This window comes from Empidonax traillii, unplaced genomic scaffold, assembly GCF_003031625.1.
Source record: "Empidonax traillii isolate 1590-97213 ecotype Southwest subspecies unplaced genomic scaffold, ASM303162v1 scaffold1087:size276498, whole genome shotgun sequence".
NCBI classification, from domain to species: domain Eukaryota; kingdom Metazoa; phylum Chordata; class Aves; order Passeriformes; family Tyrannidae; genus Empidonax; species Empidonax traillii.
This window is the reverse complement of record NW_020956280.1, coordinates 235,799-251,523: the sequence shown is the minus strand read 5'-3', so window position 1 is coordinate 251,523 and position 15,725 is coordinate 235,799. Positions and strand designations below refer to the sequence as shown.

The 15,725-nt window shown below is 46.5% G+C and overlaps 2 protein-coding genes across 2 annotated transcripts in view; one reads left to right on the top strand and one right to left on the bottom strand.

The window, feature by feature from the left end:
• LOC114068554 (NADH-cytochrome b5 reductase 3) overlaps positions 1-10,021 on the top strand; it is a 16,164-nt gene extending 6,143 nt beyond the window's left edge. Inside the window, exons 3-9 of the mRNA XM_027904777.1 lie at positions 1,625-1,697; positions 3,330-3,436; positions 4,205-4,334; positions 5,195-5,278; positions 5,401-5,486; positions 7,289-7,388; positions 7,891-10,021. Of these exons, the coding sequence (XP_027760578.1) occupies positions 1,625-1,697; positions 3,330-3,436; positions 4,205-4,334; positions 5,195-5,278; positions 5,401-5,486; positions 7,289-7,388; positions 7,891-8,063 (753 nt within the window). The 3' untranslated portion in view covers positions 8,064-10,021. The remainder of the gene's footprint in view (positions 1-1,624; positions 1,698-3,329; positions 3,437-4,204; positions 4,335-5,194; positions 5,279-5,400; positions 5,487-7,288; positions 7,389-7,890) is intronic.
• Positions 10,022-12,119: 2,098 nt separating this feature from the next.
• REP15 (RAB15 effector protein) lies at positions 12,120-13,285 on the bottom strand. The gene has a single exon (XM_027904783.1). It carries the CDS (start codon positions 12,885-12,887, stop codon positions 12,120-12,122), a length of 768 nt encoding a protein of 255 aa, XP_027760584.1. The 5' UTR covers positions 12,888-13,285.
• Between the last annotated feature and the right edge of the window lie 2,440 nt (positions 13,286-15,725).

Below are 15,725 nucleotides of genomic sequence, written 5' to 3'. Positions count from 1 at the left end.
CACTGGGGAATGCAGGGATGGCACTGGGGAATGCAGCCAGAGTGATCCCACGCTGGAAATGGCTCTTGCATCCCGGGTCAGGGCTGGCTGTAGTGCATCCCTGGCTCCCAGCTTGCAGAGTGGCTGGCTCAGTGCCCTGCCTGTGTGACAGGGCAGAGGCACAGCCTTGCTGATCTGGGGACTAGGAGTGTCTGGAGGCACAGCCTTGCTGATCTCGGAATGTCTGGAGTCTCTTGGTGCTCCTCACAGTTGACTCTTGTGATGCACCAAAATGCTTGTGTTCAGTCCCCTTCAGCTGAGCCATCTCCACTTCAGCTGCTGAGATGATTAAATGGGACTTGGGAACTTGGTGCTCTCTGTGAGAGGGTAAAGAGAGCGTAATAAAAATACGGGATTATTGGCAAAATCCAGCTTTGAAGCGGGAAAGCTGGTGCTGAAGTTTCCACTCAGGAACAGTCAGTGTGAGAGCAGCAGTGTTAACTCCACAGCAGGTGTCTTTCTAGAGGAATTTTTATTGGAAGTTACTGCTCCTGAAGAGACAAAAGTACAGAGAAGCCCTTCTTTGGCTGCCAATCAGTTCCCTTTTCCTTCAGGATTTACCTCAAAAGGAGTTGTTGTGAGGAAAATTTAATCAGTGTGAGCAGAGTAAGGGAAGATGAGACAAACTGTGATGAGGAAGGAATCTGTCTCCATTGGTTAGTTTAAAAATAAATAAACAAACAAAATAAGAGTTACCATATTCTATGGAATGTTCATTAAATTTCCTCTAGTCCCAAAGGGCTTTAAAAAAAGGAAGTCAGTGGATGAGGCATTCAGCTCTGTGCTGTGCCTTTCTGTCTTCCTTTGCTGTTTTCCATTCCTATGAATATGACCTGATTTTTAAAATAGTAGCATAAGAAATAACATTTTATTTACTTATTGCCAAACTTTTGTTCAAGGTATGACTTTCCTAGTAAAAGATTAGAATAATTATCCCAGCTGAGCTGCATACATTGTCATAATTTTGTAATAAAGTTCATATCTAAGTAGAGTGCTTTTTTCATTTTTTTTTACAGATAAATTCAGTTCTTACAGGGAAAATATTTTTAAGGCTCTTAGCATAGCAAAATGAACCTGGTTGCTACTTCCTAATCTTGACAGCCACTGGTGTCTTCTGAAATCATCTTCTGCATTGAAATGGTTATTTCACCTGATTTTGAGAGATCAAAATCAAAATATTTTGGCCTTGAACTACTGCATATTTAAATGAGAATTGAAGAGCTAATTAATTTTTATCTTGTGGCCGTCTCACAGAAGGCAGTGTAAATGCTCATAATATTAAGAAAGTTATCATTTAATATTAATCTGCATATGAGGATCATTAACATTTGGTATTCACATTTTAAATATAACAGCAGAAGGGTACTTATTTCTATTTTTAATCCTGTATTACTTCTGAAATATTTTGAGAGAAGTTTTCAGGGGGTTGAAGGAAAAGTTGCCCTCAGAGCTCACATTTGCATCACGCAGAAATGCCAGCTGGGGTGCTGCTGTCCCCCAGATCGTTAATCCTGCAGGGGAATCACAGACTTTACATCTTTAAACCCCAACCACAGCTTATTGTTCTTCCCATTTCCCCTTTCAGGAAGTCAGTCACGACACGAGAAGATTCCGGTTTGCTCTCCCTTCCATGGAGCACGTGCTGGGTCTGCCTCTAGGTACGTTCCTTAGGAAGAATCCAAGTGTTAATTAGCCTACAGGAGATTTTTTTTCCCCCCATGTTTGGGAAACGAGCTGTTGAATTTCCAGTGCTGTCCCTGTGGCTTGAGCCGGTGTTTGGAGCTTTGCAGGATTATCCTCACGCTGTGTGTAATCTGCAGGGTCTGAAATCTGCTGTGCTTACAGTGAGTGTACATCCAGCTTGTTCCCCTGAAGGGAACACGATCAAACACTGGCCTTTAATTGTATTTTTCCAGTCTCAGCTTTCCAGCCTGTGTTATTCCTGTGGTGCTTGATCCCTTTGCATCCCCTGGGGCACCACTCTGAGCCACTTCTCCTCTGGCAACACGTGGTTCACCAGGTGATCTCCTCCTCACCTCTGACTCTGCAGCCACTCTCAGGGAATTTCTCAATCCCCGTGGGGCAGCTGCTTCCATAATCTCTCAGTGCCATTGGATACAAGCTCCTGCTTGTATAGAAAGCATTTAATTGTGGCTTGTGTTTAATGGTGAATTGTGCTCTGACAGGCTGCTGGGAAGGAGGAACAGGAGCTCCCTGCAGGTGTCCCCTGTGCTGCCAGGTGTGTGGAGGCTTTGCTGAGGGGGCTGGAGGAGCCACCCTTACGCTGTGTCCGTGTCCAGCTTCAGCTCAGTGGTGCTTGCTCATCTCCCAGGTCACCAGCTGGCACATCTTCATCCACCCACTGCTTTGCCTGCGCTTTGTAATCCCCCTGAAATAAGGAATGAACCTTGCCTGAATGGTCAGCTGCTTCTGAAGCTGATGGAATATGGTCATTATGATCATTTGCAAACCAGCTCGTGGTAAAATCCCCTCTTTGTGTTCCCATAACAGGCAGGGGAGATAGTTTGTTCTGTTGACCTAGCTGTGATAAAATAGCAAAAAACAAACCCTTCACCCCCCCTCGCCCTCAGTTATTCTTCACTTGGGTCTCTTCAGAATGTTGAAATTTTATAGGAAAACCTTACAGAGGTTTTTTACACAAAAAAAAATGTTGACATTGAGAAAAGAAACTATTGTAGAGAGTTCAGAGAACATGTGACAGGTGGAAATGTGATCACAGCATTCACATGTTAAGCTGGAGGAGTAGCAGGGTCAGAAAAGAGCTTTGTGTTCTGGGCAGCCTTAGCAAAGAGACCTCCTGGGAAGACGTGGGGGATCTGTGGTCAAAATAAGAACACTTTATAAACTCAGTTTTAACTAAACTGTGGCAGTTTGTAACTAAGATGTTAATTAGGAGGTGTGAACAGCACCGGACAGGTTTCCCCTCCCGTGGCCTTTCTACTTGTCTGTCCAGGAGAGGCAAATCACACCTTTTGCAAATCTCATGTACATTTAAGGGCTGTGGTAAATGTGAAGGTGTCAGCAGAGATGTGACTGGCACATAAAACTGGCAGCAGAGTTGTTTGCCCTTGCAGGTAAAATCTGTGCGTGGTCAACAACTCTGGCAAGGTGTTACAGTGCCAGGAAAGTGAGAGAGGCACAAGTGATGCCCCAAAACAAGGTGGTGAGGAGAACTTCCAGGCTGCATTGGCAGCCCAGGCACAGTGGACATCCCTGGAATAAAATAATCCTTTGAACTAAAATGGCTCTTTTCGTTTCCCTGGGTGCAGGGCAGCACATCTACCTGTCTGCACGCATCGACGGGGCGCTGGTTGTCAGACCGTACACCCCTGTCTCCAGTGACGATGACAAGGGCTTCGTGGACCTCGTTGTCAAGGTGAGAATGTCGTGCCCTGTCACCAACAACCTGCCAGGCATTTGGCAGCCACCTCTCGAGTGTCTCCTGAGATGCTGCGTCATCTCCTGGACCCCCCTGCTGGGCTTTTCCAAAGCCTGGCGAGACCTGCAGATGTTCCTACGCTTTTTAATCCCTCTGGAGTGAGGAATTAACCTGGCCTGGAAGGTCAGCTGCCTCTGAAGCTGATGGAATATGGTCATTATGGTCACTGAGAGCGGTGACCATGGTTGTAACTGATCCAGCCAGTGTGAATGACTGATTTCATTGGTAAGAATGTGATTTGAAGTCTTAGGATAATGTCCTTTTGTTTTGTCTCCTGGCAGCTGGATTACCTAGCTAGGCTACCTGTCATTTGAAGCTGACAGGAATTTAAAATATGAATATCTGCATGGACTTCCTCTCTGAATTTTACTTTTTGAAATCACTGGTGTGGGCTTTTTTTATTTTTTCTACCCCCTTTTGAACTTGGGTGTAAATCATGCTGATTTCTGTGATACTTTCTGTGTTACAGAAATAGAATGGAGAAATTGCCAGTCTGTGTCCAAAAACTGGGGCAAGAGTGGCATTTTAATCTTCTTTTTGTCAGTCAGATCTGCACTGGTATTTCTTTAGGGAGTAATGATGTTCTTTGCATGAGGAGCATGTTTATAAATATTACCTAAAAATATTATTATACCTATAAACCTAAATATTTGAAGGGCAAATGCTCACCTTTGAGATCAGTTCCTTCGTTGTTGTTTTTAACAGGTCTACTTCAGAGGTGTCCACCCAAAGTTTCCTGATGGGGGGAAGATGTCTCAGTACTTGGACAGCCTGAAAATAGGGGACACCATTGACTTCAGAGGACCAAGTGGCCTCCTTGTCTACAAAGGAAAAGGCAAGGCTGCTTTGAAAGATGTAACTTAAAATATAATAAGTTGTAAATAATACAGGAAAAATGACTTATTACTATAGAAGTGCTTGTTGTTGATATTGTTCTCAAACAGAGGGAATTTTCTCCCTGCTGTCATGGCCATAGTTTATACACTGATAAAAACACTTGGCATTTGCACTGCCCAGTGCTGATTTCCCAAGGGAAAATGAACTTTAGGAGCAGGCAGGACTTTTGTGTCACTGTAAAAGATCTCACTTTGGCACAGTGCAGCCCCCAGCGTGTCACAAAAAACCTTCTGGCAGTTTTGTGAGCAGCAGAGCTCCCAGCACGTGGTTTTCCAGAGCTTTGTGTGTACTGCTCATGCTGTCCTGGATGAAGAGGGCTGTGAATACAATAAATACAACATTCTGGGGAGTTTCAAACTCTGTCAGGTCTGGCTGAAACTGGCAAATCAGCTCAAAAAGAGGAAAATACAGAAAAAAATATATAAAAAAATAACACCTGCATGTTTCAGGTTGCCCCTTAAAATAATCTGCACAGGGTAAATAAAGTCTCTGAGCAGATTAATTCCTTTCTGTAGAACTCTTTCCAGAACCTGGGCTTCTGAATATCACTGGGGCTGTGGGATGTGAGCAAATATGAGTACAGGTAGTGATGTGTTGATGTCAGGAGTGAATAATAACCCATGTCAGTGTTATCATCTTGCAGGATTTGTTTTAATTTGTGACATCTTCACCTTTGCTGTTTGCTGGGAGGGAAAGGTAACAGGGCTGAAACAAAGGCAGTTAGGGATTGGAGAGGGCTAACAGGCAGTGCTGTGTTTGCTGATCTCCTCAATGGTTTGCATCTCCCTCTCTCTTCAGGCAAGTTTGATATTCGGCCAGAAAAGAAAGCTGAGCCTGTCCCTAAGACAGTGAAATACGTGGGGATGATTGCAGGTGGGACTGGTACGTGTCTGTAAGGATTCACCCCTGGTTTCTCAGAGCTGGGAGATACATTTTCTCTCACTTCTCCCTCCTTTTGCTCCTTCACACTCCTCTCACATGGCTGTCCTGCCTTTCTCTCCCAGGGATAACCCCGATGCTGCAGATCATCAAAGCGATCATGAAGGACAAAGATGACCCCACCGTCTGTCAGCTGCTGTTTGCTAATCAGGTAATTCCCTCCTCTTTTTATGTCTGTGAAGTTTTACTTAACTAGCAGAACTCCACTCAGCAAATGAAATCCTCTCTGAGGAAGCCTGGTACAGAAATGCAAACCCCGAGGGGAGGAGTGAGCTGAGATGTTGAACCCTTGCCATAGAAAAGCACTGGAAACAATTGGGATTTTAGCATTGCTGCAGAAATGCTGCTTTCCTCCCAGCTAATGCTCCTTTTCCTGTGACTCACTGCTCTGCTTCTAATCCAGTTCATGAGTGTTGGAAAACTCTGCATTCCTTTGGGCAAGTTGTTAAAGTTTTGGGCTGACTTTCAGAGCTGTCTTTCTGAGTGCAAACGTGACAGAGATGGGTATTTGTCTCCTTCAGCAGCTGTGACTCCCCAGCCTTGCAGCAGGGTTTGTATGTGGGGTCTTTCTCTTTGAGGACACCTTAGGTGAGGCTTTAAATATCTCCATTTAATGAGGAGTTGTTTCTGGATTATGAGTCATTATTTGTGGGGAGCTTCACTTCCTGCCTGTGTTTTTTAGCTTCTTTAGGCTCCTCTCTGTTATTCCTCTCTCCTTTCACATTCAGTGTGTCCTGGAGTGACAGGACATGGGGAATGGCTTCAAACTGACAGAGAGCAGGTTTAGATTGGATATTAGAGGGAAATCCTTCCCTCTCAGGTTGCCCAGAGAAGCTGTGGCTGCCCCATCCCTGGCAGTGTCCCAGGCCAGGTTGGATGGGGCTCTGAGCAATCTGGGACAGTGGAAGGTGTCCCTGCCATGGCAGGGGGTTGGAACTGGGTGATCTTTAAGGTCCCTGCCAACCCAGGCCATTTTAATATTCTGTGATATCTGAGTTACAAGCTGAGATTTTTCTTCCCACAAGTTGTGATCCAAGTGCCAAGATTCCCTTTCCAGAGGAGCCCTGCCAGTGCCCTCTGCTGCTGGCTGGAGCAGCTGGGCTCTGCCAAGCCTTAGGAGTTGGCATAAAGTGCTGGGTGGCACTCCTTGAATTGGTCAGAGCCAGTAATAGCTGTTCTGGACCTGCAGCTGTGGGTGCTCCAGGAATAGGCAGCTTCCTGGGAATAGCTGCTGGCACATTCCTGCTCACTCCCTTCCCCCCCAGCTACAGACATAGCAGTGACCTCAGTGCCACATTACTGAGCCTGCAGAGGGTGGCACCACTTTTAGTCTCTACCCTTTCCCTTCCTGCCCAGCCTGCAGCTGTTCCTACAGAAATAAGGCTTTTCTTTTTCTTTTTTCTTCTCTTTTCTTCTGGTCTTCAGTGCTGGTGCATCAGGGAGGAGCAAACTTGATACCCTGGGTAACATCTGTGGTTCCAACCAGAACTTGATACCCTTTTGGTAGTTTGTTCCACATCCTTTTTAAAAACCAGGCAGTCTCCATATGGCAGTGCTGATGATGCTTGAACTGGCAAAGGTGAAAGGGAGGTATTTCTGTGCACTCATGATTTGTTTTTTGGTGAACATTGCTTTTGTAATAGAGCTAAAAAGGACAGGACTTTATTCTTCTGATTCCCTGATTAGGTGGTGGTTCTGTGTTTTGATCCAAGTTCTGCTTTGTTTCATTTTTAGGGGGAAGGCATGGCATGGTCAGGATTTGGGAAAGTTCCTATGAACCTTTTTATTAGCTGTGCCACAGGATAGGCAGGGCAATAACTTGTGCTTGCTGTCCTCAACCCGTAAAACAGAGCTGAGTCACCTGTTGGTCTCCCAGGCCTTTCAGAGGAGCTGCTGCTCTGTGGGGATGTGAGGGCTGCACTCAGAGTGATCACTGTTCTCCTCCTCCTGCAGACTGAGAAGGACATCCTGCTGCGTTCCGAGCTGGAGGAGATCCAGGCCCAGAATCCCGGGCGCTTTAAGTGCTGGTACACGCTGGACAGGGCACCTGAAAGTAAGAGCTGCACTGCCACTCTGTCACTCCTGAGTGTCGATGCGTGTGTGTCACTGTCTGTCTGAGCCCAGTGACTGAGTTCTTGCTTACTGAACTCTGGGTGCATCCAGGAGCATCATTCCTCACACAGGGATGCACAGTTAGTGCTGTCCTGGAATTTCTGATCGCTGCTCCTCTTCCATATCTGGGAATTTTTAAGTGACCTTAGACCCCCTCGAGACTGTTCTGCAGGCTTTCATCTGTGAAACCAGACCAAAACCAGGAGCAGAGACTGTCAGTCTTACTGTGCCCCAAGGTTTGGGTCAGCAGCTTTTTTGCATCCAGGGCAGGGAATGTGATGGTTAAACCTGAGTCCCAGCATAACTGATTATCACTGGGAGTGTTTTCCAGCCAGGAACAACTTCAGCAGCTGGGTTTCTTCTTTCTAAAGTGACCTGGTTTTTGTCTTTTCCTCCTTTTTCCCTTGTTCCCCTTCCCCTCACTTTTTTTTTTTTTTTAACAGATTGGGAATACAGCCAAGGATTTGTGAACCAAGAGATGATCAGAGACCACCTGCCCCCACCTCAGAACGACGTTCTGATCCTCATGTGTGGCCCCCCTCCCATGATCCAGTATGCCTGCATTCCCAACCTGGACAAACTGGGCTACTCCAAGGACATGAGGTTCTCCTTCTAAAGATGACTGGTAATTCAGGATCTTATGGAGAAAGGAAGGAAAAAAAAAAAACCAAGCAAACATTTAACAGGGAACAGGACAAAGTTAAGAGGGGCTGATGCACAGTGCTGGGAAGCTACATTTACCTTAAAAATGCTTCATATTTTCTGACTCTCTGGCAAGTGAGACACACAAGCTCAGCTGTACTAAAGCTGTGCCTGCACAGGCAGTGGTGCTCTGTGTGCTCCATCTGCAGGGAGCACAGTGCAGCTGCTCAGGGCAGCACACACACTCCTTTATGCTTTCTCTCAGCCCTGTAATCAGGCAGCAGTAATATCCTACTTCCTAACACTGTGCACACCCAGGGTTTTATTTGGTATGAACCATGGAAGTAACAGAATGTGGTGGAATATTCACGCTGCTTGTGCCAAATTGTCATCCTCCAGGAGCTTTTGTAGGGTCTGAGGGCCAGGAGTGTTTGCCTTGTGTCCATGATCTTTGCAGCATCAGTTTAAAGATGCCAATCGACCATTTATGGCTGAAGCTGTCCAAGCTGCCTTGTTAACCAAGACAGAGAGGCAGGCAGTGGTACAAAATGGGTTTCCTTTGTATTTTGGAACAGCCTCTCTTAAATGCAAACACTTTCCCAGTTCTCATCCCTGGGCACTGAAATAAAAATACAGAAGGCACAGGTGGCTTTGGGCACTGCTCCACGAATCCCTGGAATTTGTTTGCTTTTAGATGTGTGGAATACTGAAAAAAAAAAATACTAATTTTGTATTTACTGTTAAATACTGGGCGATGGCACAGGGGTACAGAAGGAGTTGTTCTGTGTGTGAGAAAGATGCAGGTGAACACTGAGTGGGATTTTTTTTGTTGTTCATTGTTTCCCAGAGATGGATTTGGCCTGAGGGGAGCTCAGGTTTCCTGGCCAGGGTGGATTTTGGCAGGCAGCCCAGCTCTGGGTGTGGAATGTGGCCCGTTGCCTGCACGTCTCGCTCAGGCAAAGCTCCCGAGGGTTTCTGCTTGGTAAGGATGCCCAGGAACAGCCTTAAGTTAAGTCACCAAACTGACAGCAAACTCAAATGTCTCACTCAATCTAAAGCTGTTTCTTGGGAGCTGTTTGCTATAGCTCCAGCTTTTATTTTTTAATACACTTTTTTTACAGAAAAAAAAACAAAAAAAAGAGGACAATTTAAGGCACTTTGTGTGCTGGACCTTCTGCTCCTGAACAGCAGAGATGCTGCTGAGGCTAGAGCTGCCCTGCAGGCAGTCTAGGAAACTCAAAATCTTGTTGCTGGTGATGACATCAGAATGACTGAAAGGGTGTTTAGTCATGTCTGAAGTACTGTGGGGTGCTGGGTAGCTACAAGTGTCAGTGTATAATACCAATTTTTAAAGATTCAGTAGGAATTCAAGGTTAGAGCTCACTTTTGTGTTTTCTTTTGTGCCTGTACAACAGATGGGTACTGTGTATTTTAAAGGTTCATTTTTCAGCAAGCATCAAAAGGAGAAGATACAGTTAATTTAAGGAACCTCAACTAGATAATGCTGTTACTAGTTTTATTAATTCAGTGTTTGCCTCAAGTCTTCAATTTTTGACGTGTGCTTCTGAAACTTGTTCTTTAATACAATGCTCCAAAGTTGAAATACTACTCAAGTTTTAAGCTTCAGTCCCTTTTCTGGAAGGCAGAAAGCAGAACTATGAGAGAAGTTGCTGGTTTGTATCATGGTAGGGTATGCATACATTTTTTTTTTTTTCTTCATGTTTTCTTATTAAAAGAACCAAACCAGAACCCTCGAGCTGATGATGCACCAACTATTTTGTATTACTTACTCTGTTCCTTCAATTACTGGCTTTTTTTTTCATGTCTATGTAAGAAATAAAGCATCTTGCAGGTGAATCACCTGTGTGTGAGCACATCATCTTCAACCTTGTAAGAGGCAAGTGTAAACCACTCTAAACTGAAGGTTCAAAAGAGAACAAAAAAGAATGTTAGATTTGTTTACTCGAGTGTTAATCCTCTTGTTTGAGCTTGGTCAGAAATGCTGTATTTGGATAGCGAGTCAAGGAGTGAACTGTCTCCATTTTCCTCCCTATCACTCCAACCTCCTCTTTTTACCTTTATTTTGTACATCTTCTCCCTTGTCACCAGGAGGCTCTTTTAATAAATAAAAAGAGAGATTTTCTATGATCCAATGAACCAGAACTGTGTCCCAGTCCCTGTTGCTTTGAGGGCCCTGTACTAAAGCCTTTAAAGGAGTCAAGGATAGAAGCTGGTTTTGCATATTACTTTATTTTTTTATTATTTTCTTTGAGCCAGTTCAGAAAATAGGAGTATTCCTGCCCCAGTGTGTAACTCCCACAGTTCAAACTCTACACAGGCATTTTGATTTTCCCCTTCCCTCTCCAGTGCTTCAAAGACATGCAAAATATCCAACCAGTTTTCACAGATCCAGCGTTCCTACAGGACTGAAGAGCCCAACTCGCACTAACATACCAATTTAACACAAAAATAAAGCTTCTCTGCAGGTTTTTTTACAAACCAATTCATCCTGCTGCAGTACTGATTATGCTGTTGGTTTAAAAAGGAAAAAAAAAAAAAAAAGAAAAGAACCACCACCCCTGGTGAATCCTGCAGGTTCTCCCTGCACATCTCCCCAGAGCTCTGCAGGTTCTCCATGGAACACACACCAGAACTGTCCCCCCAAACCCAGCTACACACACAAAATACAGTGACACCAGCTCTCTAAAAACAACTCTTAACGAGTTATTCCAGGACTGAATGGACTCCACTCTCCATCCCCAGCTCTGTTTGTGACTCATCAAAAATTCCACCATCCTCTGGTTTTATTTCAGCTCCCTGCCTGTGCCATGGAATGCAGCAAACACTTGTGGCACTGATGCCTCGGCCTCTTCAGCCTCTTTTTTAATGGCTGTGCAGGTAACAGCCTCTGTTTCTCAGCCCTTGCAGCTGCCCCCAGCTTAAAATTCAAATAGGAAATAGTAAAAGATGAATGAGCTGCTGAAATTACTTCTATTCTGTTAAATAAAGTGACTGGCATTAGGTAGAGGAGTTTTGAACTGACCAAACTATCCAGACAGCTCTGAACAAAGTGAGTTTACCTGTTTGAAAATGGATCAGGTCCTTCTTCACTGGTTAAGAGGGGCTGAAAGAAAGGAATTACAACTGTACAATTCAAGAGCCTCAGTCCACTAAAAGCTGAGGGAAATGAAACACATCAAGTCCATAAATGCAATCAGCTCCTGAAAGCAAATTCCAAGTGAATTCTTGCCTCCTCCAGATTTTTGCTCTCTGCTTGAGTGGTCAGGACCTGCCTCTGAAAAGCAAAGACTCCCATCGCCCTCAGGCCTGGTTTTTGTCCCCATTGCTTGGGTTTTTCCAAGTTTTCCTCAACACCAGCCTGTGCCTTTTGCCACACCTTGCCCTGCCACAACCACTCGTGAGAAAACTCTTTGCAGCTGGGCCAGCCCTGCTTTTCGGTCCCAGCTCCAAGGCTCTCCAGAGCTTGGCACCCATTAGGGGGCAGATAATTAATAAGTGTCTCACACAGCCAATTTCTAGTCCTGGAAGGGGCTTTTCCTCTTAGTTGGGAACCATCTGCTCCTCCTACCTGGCGTGTTTGAGCCCTGGCATCGTCCTTCACACTCAGTGCTATACTCTGGCCAGCACCAGAACACTTTCTTTAGTACAGACTCACCCTCCTAGTACAGAAAAAAAATCTGCCACACAGCAAACAAAGGCTGAGTCAAATCTACCAGGACCTCCCCAAGGATCTGGCTGATAAACCTTTCCCCAGCCCCAGCCAAGACTCGGCTGTCTGGCGAACAAAATGTTCTGGAAAAACGACGTGCCTTCTGTAAACACTTTTTTTTTTTTTTTTTTTTTTTTCTGGCAGGCCCCTCTTGTTGTTTTAAACCCCGGAGAGGCTGACTCAGCCTGGCTTCTGCAGGAGCTCGGGGAATGCCATGGGTCCAGGGGAGAGGTGGTGGGTAGTGGCGTGTGAGGAGAGAAGAGGGGGAGGCAGAGCTGAGGCTCACACAGCCCCTGCTGCTCACACAAAGTTTATGTAGACGTTGCCCAGCTCCCTGAGCCCTCTGCTCGTGCCCAGGCAGTTGTGCAGCATGTCCTTGGTGGCCAGGGCGCTGTCGGTGCTGGTGACAAACTGCAGCAGTGCCCTCCTGCCCGACAGGCGCCGCTTCTGCCCCTCCCTGGCGAGGCTGTCCAGCAGGACTCCTCGGATGTCCTTGGGCTTCCCTGGCACTCCGAACACCACCACCAAGCCCAGGCAGTCCCGCCCCACCAGGCGGCAGAACTCGGCCAGCTTCCCGAAGCGGCTCCTGTTTTGGAAGCACTCGTCTGCCAGCACGGCTTCCCGGCACCAATCCTCATCCTCCTCATCCTCCTCCTCCCCCGTGGGGCCGCCGTCCCTGTGGAAAAGCTCTGCCAGCTGCAGAGCCTGCACTGCGATCTGCAGCTTGATCTGCTTGTCAGCCCCAGACAGAGTCCAGAGCCAGTCCACCCCGAAGAGGCAGGACTGCTGCCTGGTCATCTTGCTGGTGACGATGAGCTCCTGCGCTCCCTTCTCCACGCAGAAGCTGATGAAGTTCACCAAAAGGATCTCGCTCAGGGTGTTTGTGGCCGGCTGGAATTTGCTCTGAGGATCCACAAAACCAAGATAGTCCTTCAGCCTCTGAGAAGCGTGGAGCATGCCCTGGCTGAACACTTCACAGATGAGCAGAGTTTCTGCCTTGGCCTCCTGGTTGTCCTCCTGGGAGACCTTCTGGCCCATCGTCAGTGCCGGAGGAGGTCGTTTCCACATGCAGACGGCCTTGGGGAAGGCTGGTCCTTTTCCAGCAGAGGCTCTGTGGTGCTGTGCTCAGCCAGACCTGTTAATCGTGCCCATGGGTCCCTGCTGCTTTCCAGGTGCCGGTGGTGGCAGCGGCAGAGCTGAGCTCCGGGAGCCTGCAGGGCTTTCTCCTGGCTGTGTTTCTCCACAGCTGACTGAGCACCAACCAGCCCAACAGGCCCAGTAACTTTCACACCTACTGAATTCACCTGTGCTTGTTTTCCTTGCTGTTAATCCCGGCACCATCCCTTCAGCTGATGTTATCTCCCTCCAGTCTGATCTTATCTCCTTTGATCTCCTTTCTAGGACTCTTACAGAGAAGCCATTTTATTGGCACCACTGGCTGTTTCCTGGAGATGAAACAACCTTTTAAGCACTCAGAGAAGGGGATGCATCCAAACCTGAAGACTCCTGCAGGGTGCCTGAAATGCTGTGATCATTTCTGATGGGATGGTGCCTGTATCCCAGGATTACCTGCTGCTCCTGTCAGTGGTCCCATGGCAATGTACACAGACTCAGCTGGACTGTTAGGCCCACCTGAGAAGCTCCTGCTGTTGCTGCCTGTAACTGGATTATCTCAAGGAAGCTCAGACAGTCAGTGCACACACATGCCCCACTATCAAACACAAACAGCTACAAATAAAAAGCTCTTGCTGCAAATGAAAACCCCCAAGTGCTGTGGTGAGGCATAAAATCTGCACCAAACAGTCATCACAACAAAGCAGCGCAAGGTATAAAAAAAACATTCAGGTAGGGCAAGTGCAACCTCTCTCCTAAAGCCAGGATGCAGCAATACCTGGTGGATGGGAGTCAGAAGAGTTGTTCTGGATTAGTTCTCCATTCCCAAGTGTATATGTGCTTTGAACGAAGAGAAAAAAAGCTGGGTTTAATCTCCATAGGCTTTTAACTGAAAAATACCTGTATTTCCCTCTACACTGCAAACAGACAGACAGAAGCTTATTATACACTAAGTTTCAAAGTGTTTATCCTCAGTATTCCCACTGAAACAGCGAGCTGATGAACACAACCAGGGCACTGAAGGTCACCAGACTAGGGTTCTGCATTTTCTGTCCCATTATCCAGGCTACACTGAGCAAAGCAAGTGACCATCACTTGTACCTGCACCACAGCAACAAAATGGAGTTGGAGAAGCTCAGCTCCTGCTGGCAAAGCAGCTCCTGACTGCTGAGGGATGAGGGGAACAGCACGTGGAAGCAGAGAGACAGATGCTTTTTTTACAACAGGAAGGGCCAGAGCACCTGCGAGGACACCGAGCAACGGTGAAGCCCCTTCTCATCACACCACACCAAACAACCCAAGATGGTTCAAATCTGGATCCCAGAAATAACTAAAACACCTTGGGATAGTTGATTTCTTAGCTGTTAGCTGAGCCCTTCTACAGTCACTGCTGACAAACAAACTAACGAGTCAACAAAAAATGTGCAATTTCACCCCTATTCCCTCCTCTGGCTTTTAAACAGAACAAAACAAGCTTCCAAGGAAAATCTGAAGGGGGAAAAGGGAACCAGCTTCCAGAAACACTTGGCATTTTCCACAGACTTTATTGGATTCACATGGCAATACACAGCAGTTACGTTGCCCTCTTCAAACACGCACGAATGGAAACACCCCAAAGGTATCGACAGCGCACACATAGAAACATCCTGACTTCATCACCTGCTCCTGTGTTCCCACCCCATAAATCAACCCAGCTTCAGGTGACAGGCAGCTCCAAGGGGATGACCTGGCTGACAGCTGGCAAGTGCAGGAAAGGGCTGTTCAGAGCAGAATTCTGCTTAAACTGGACTTAAATAAACCCTCCCTGCTGTCACTGATAACACTGGACTGGAGAGACACTGCAGAGTATATTTGTGCCTATTTCCACACACAGGATTGTGTCACTAACCCCTCCTTTCTCCCCCCCAATGGATATCCAGTCCTGTTCACCAGCCAGCAATCTGGAGGAATTTTGCCTGGCAGCCTGCACCACGTTCTCCCAGTGCTTCCACAGGGTTTTGTGCTCAACTTCTCTGTAAATAATAACAACTCTGCAGAGCATTCACAGGAAGTGAGGCCTGAATCCACATCCCAAGCATCTGCATGTTACACAGTGTGGTATTCCTGCCCAAATAAAACAGCTCAAACACCCCCAAGACTGCAGAGGAAGAAATGACAGCACAGGAATCAGTGGGGAATGTTGACTAAAGCATCAGTTATGATCTGTTTGTAGATAAATGGTAAGCAGCAAAAAGTATTTTATGTAGACTTTATGGACTGTTTGCCTGGCTCCAGCTGCTGAAGGGAAAATGGCAGTGTACATCATGTACAGCACAACCTGTCCACAACAGATTTTTCATCTTGGTACATCAGTAATCAAAATTTTTCACCTCCCCTGCACATCCTTCAAAGATCCAAGTCATCAGGCCACAAGAATACAATGCCAGAATATGCCTCTGATCTACCCCAGCATATCTGATGGGAGTTCCCTGGGAGCCCCAGAAAGAGGCTAATGGTGTTTTAGAAACACCCTCACAAGCCAGCACAAACCTACAATCCCTGGCGGCCTCACTTCCAGCGAGGAGAGCGACGAAAGGCCTGGAAAAGCAACACACCACTGCAAGGAACGGGGTCTGGGGGCTTGGTTTTGCCTTTACAAAGCAAAGCAGCTTCATGCCATGGTGCTACAACACATGCAACGTCCAACACCGTACAAACGACCACTGGAATAAAACGTTACTGGGGTTTTTGTTTGTTTGTTTGTCTGTTTGTTTGCTCGCCATACCCAGAGCCTGACGCGACATTTGCACCGGC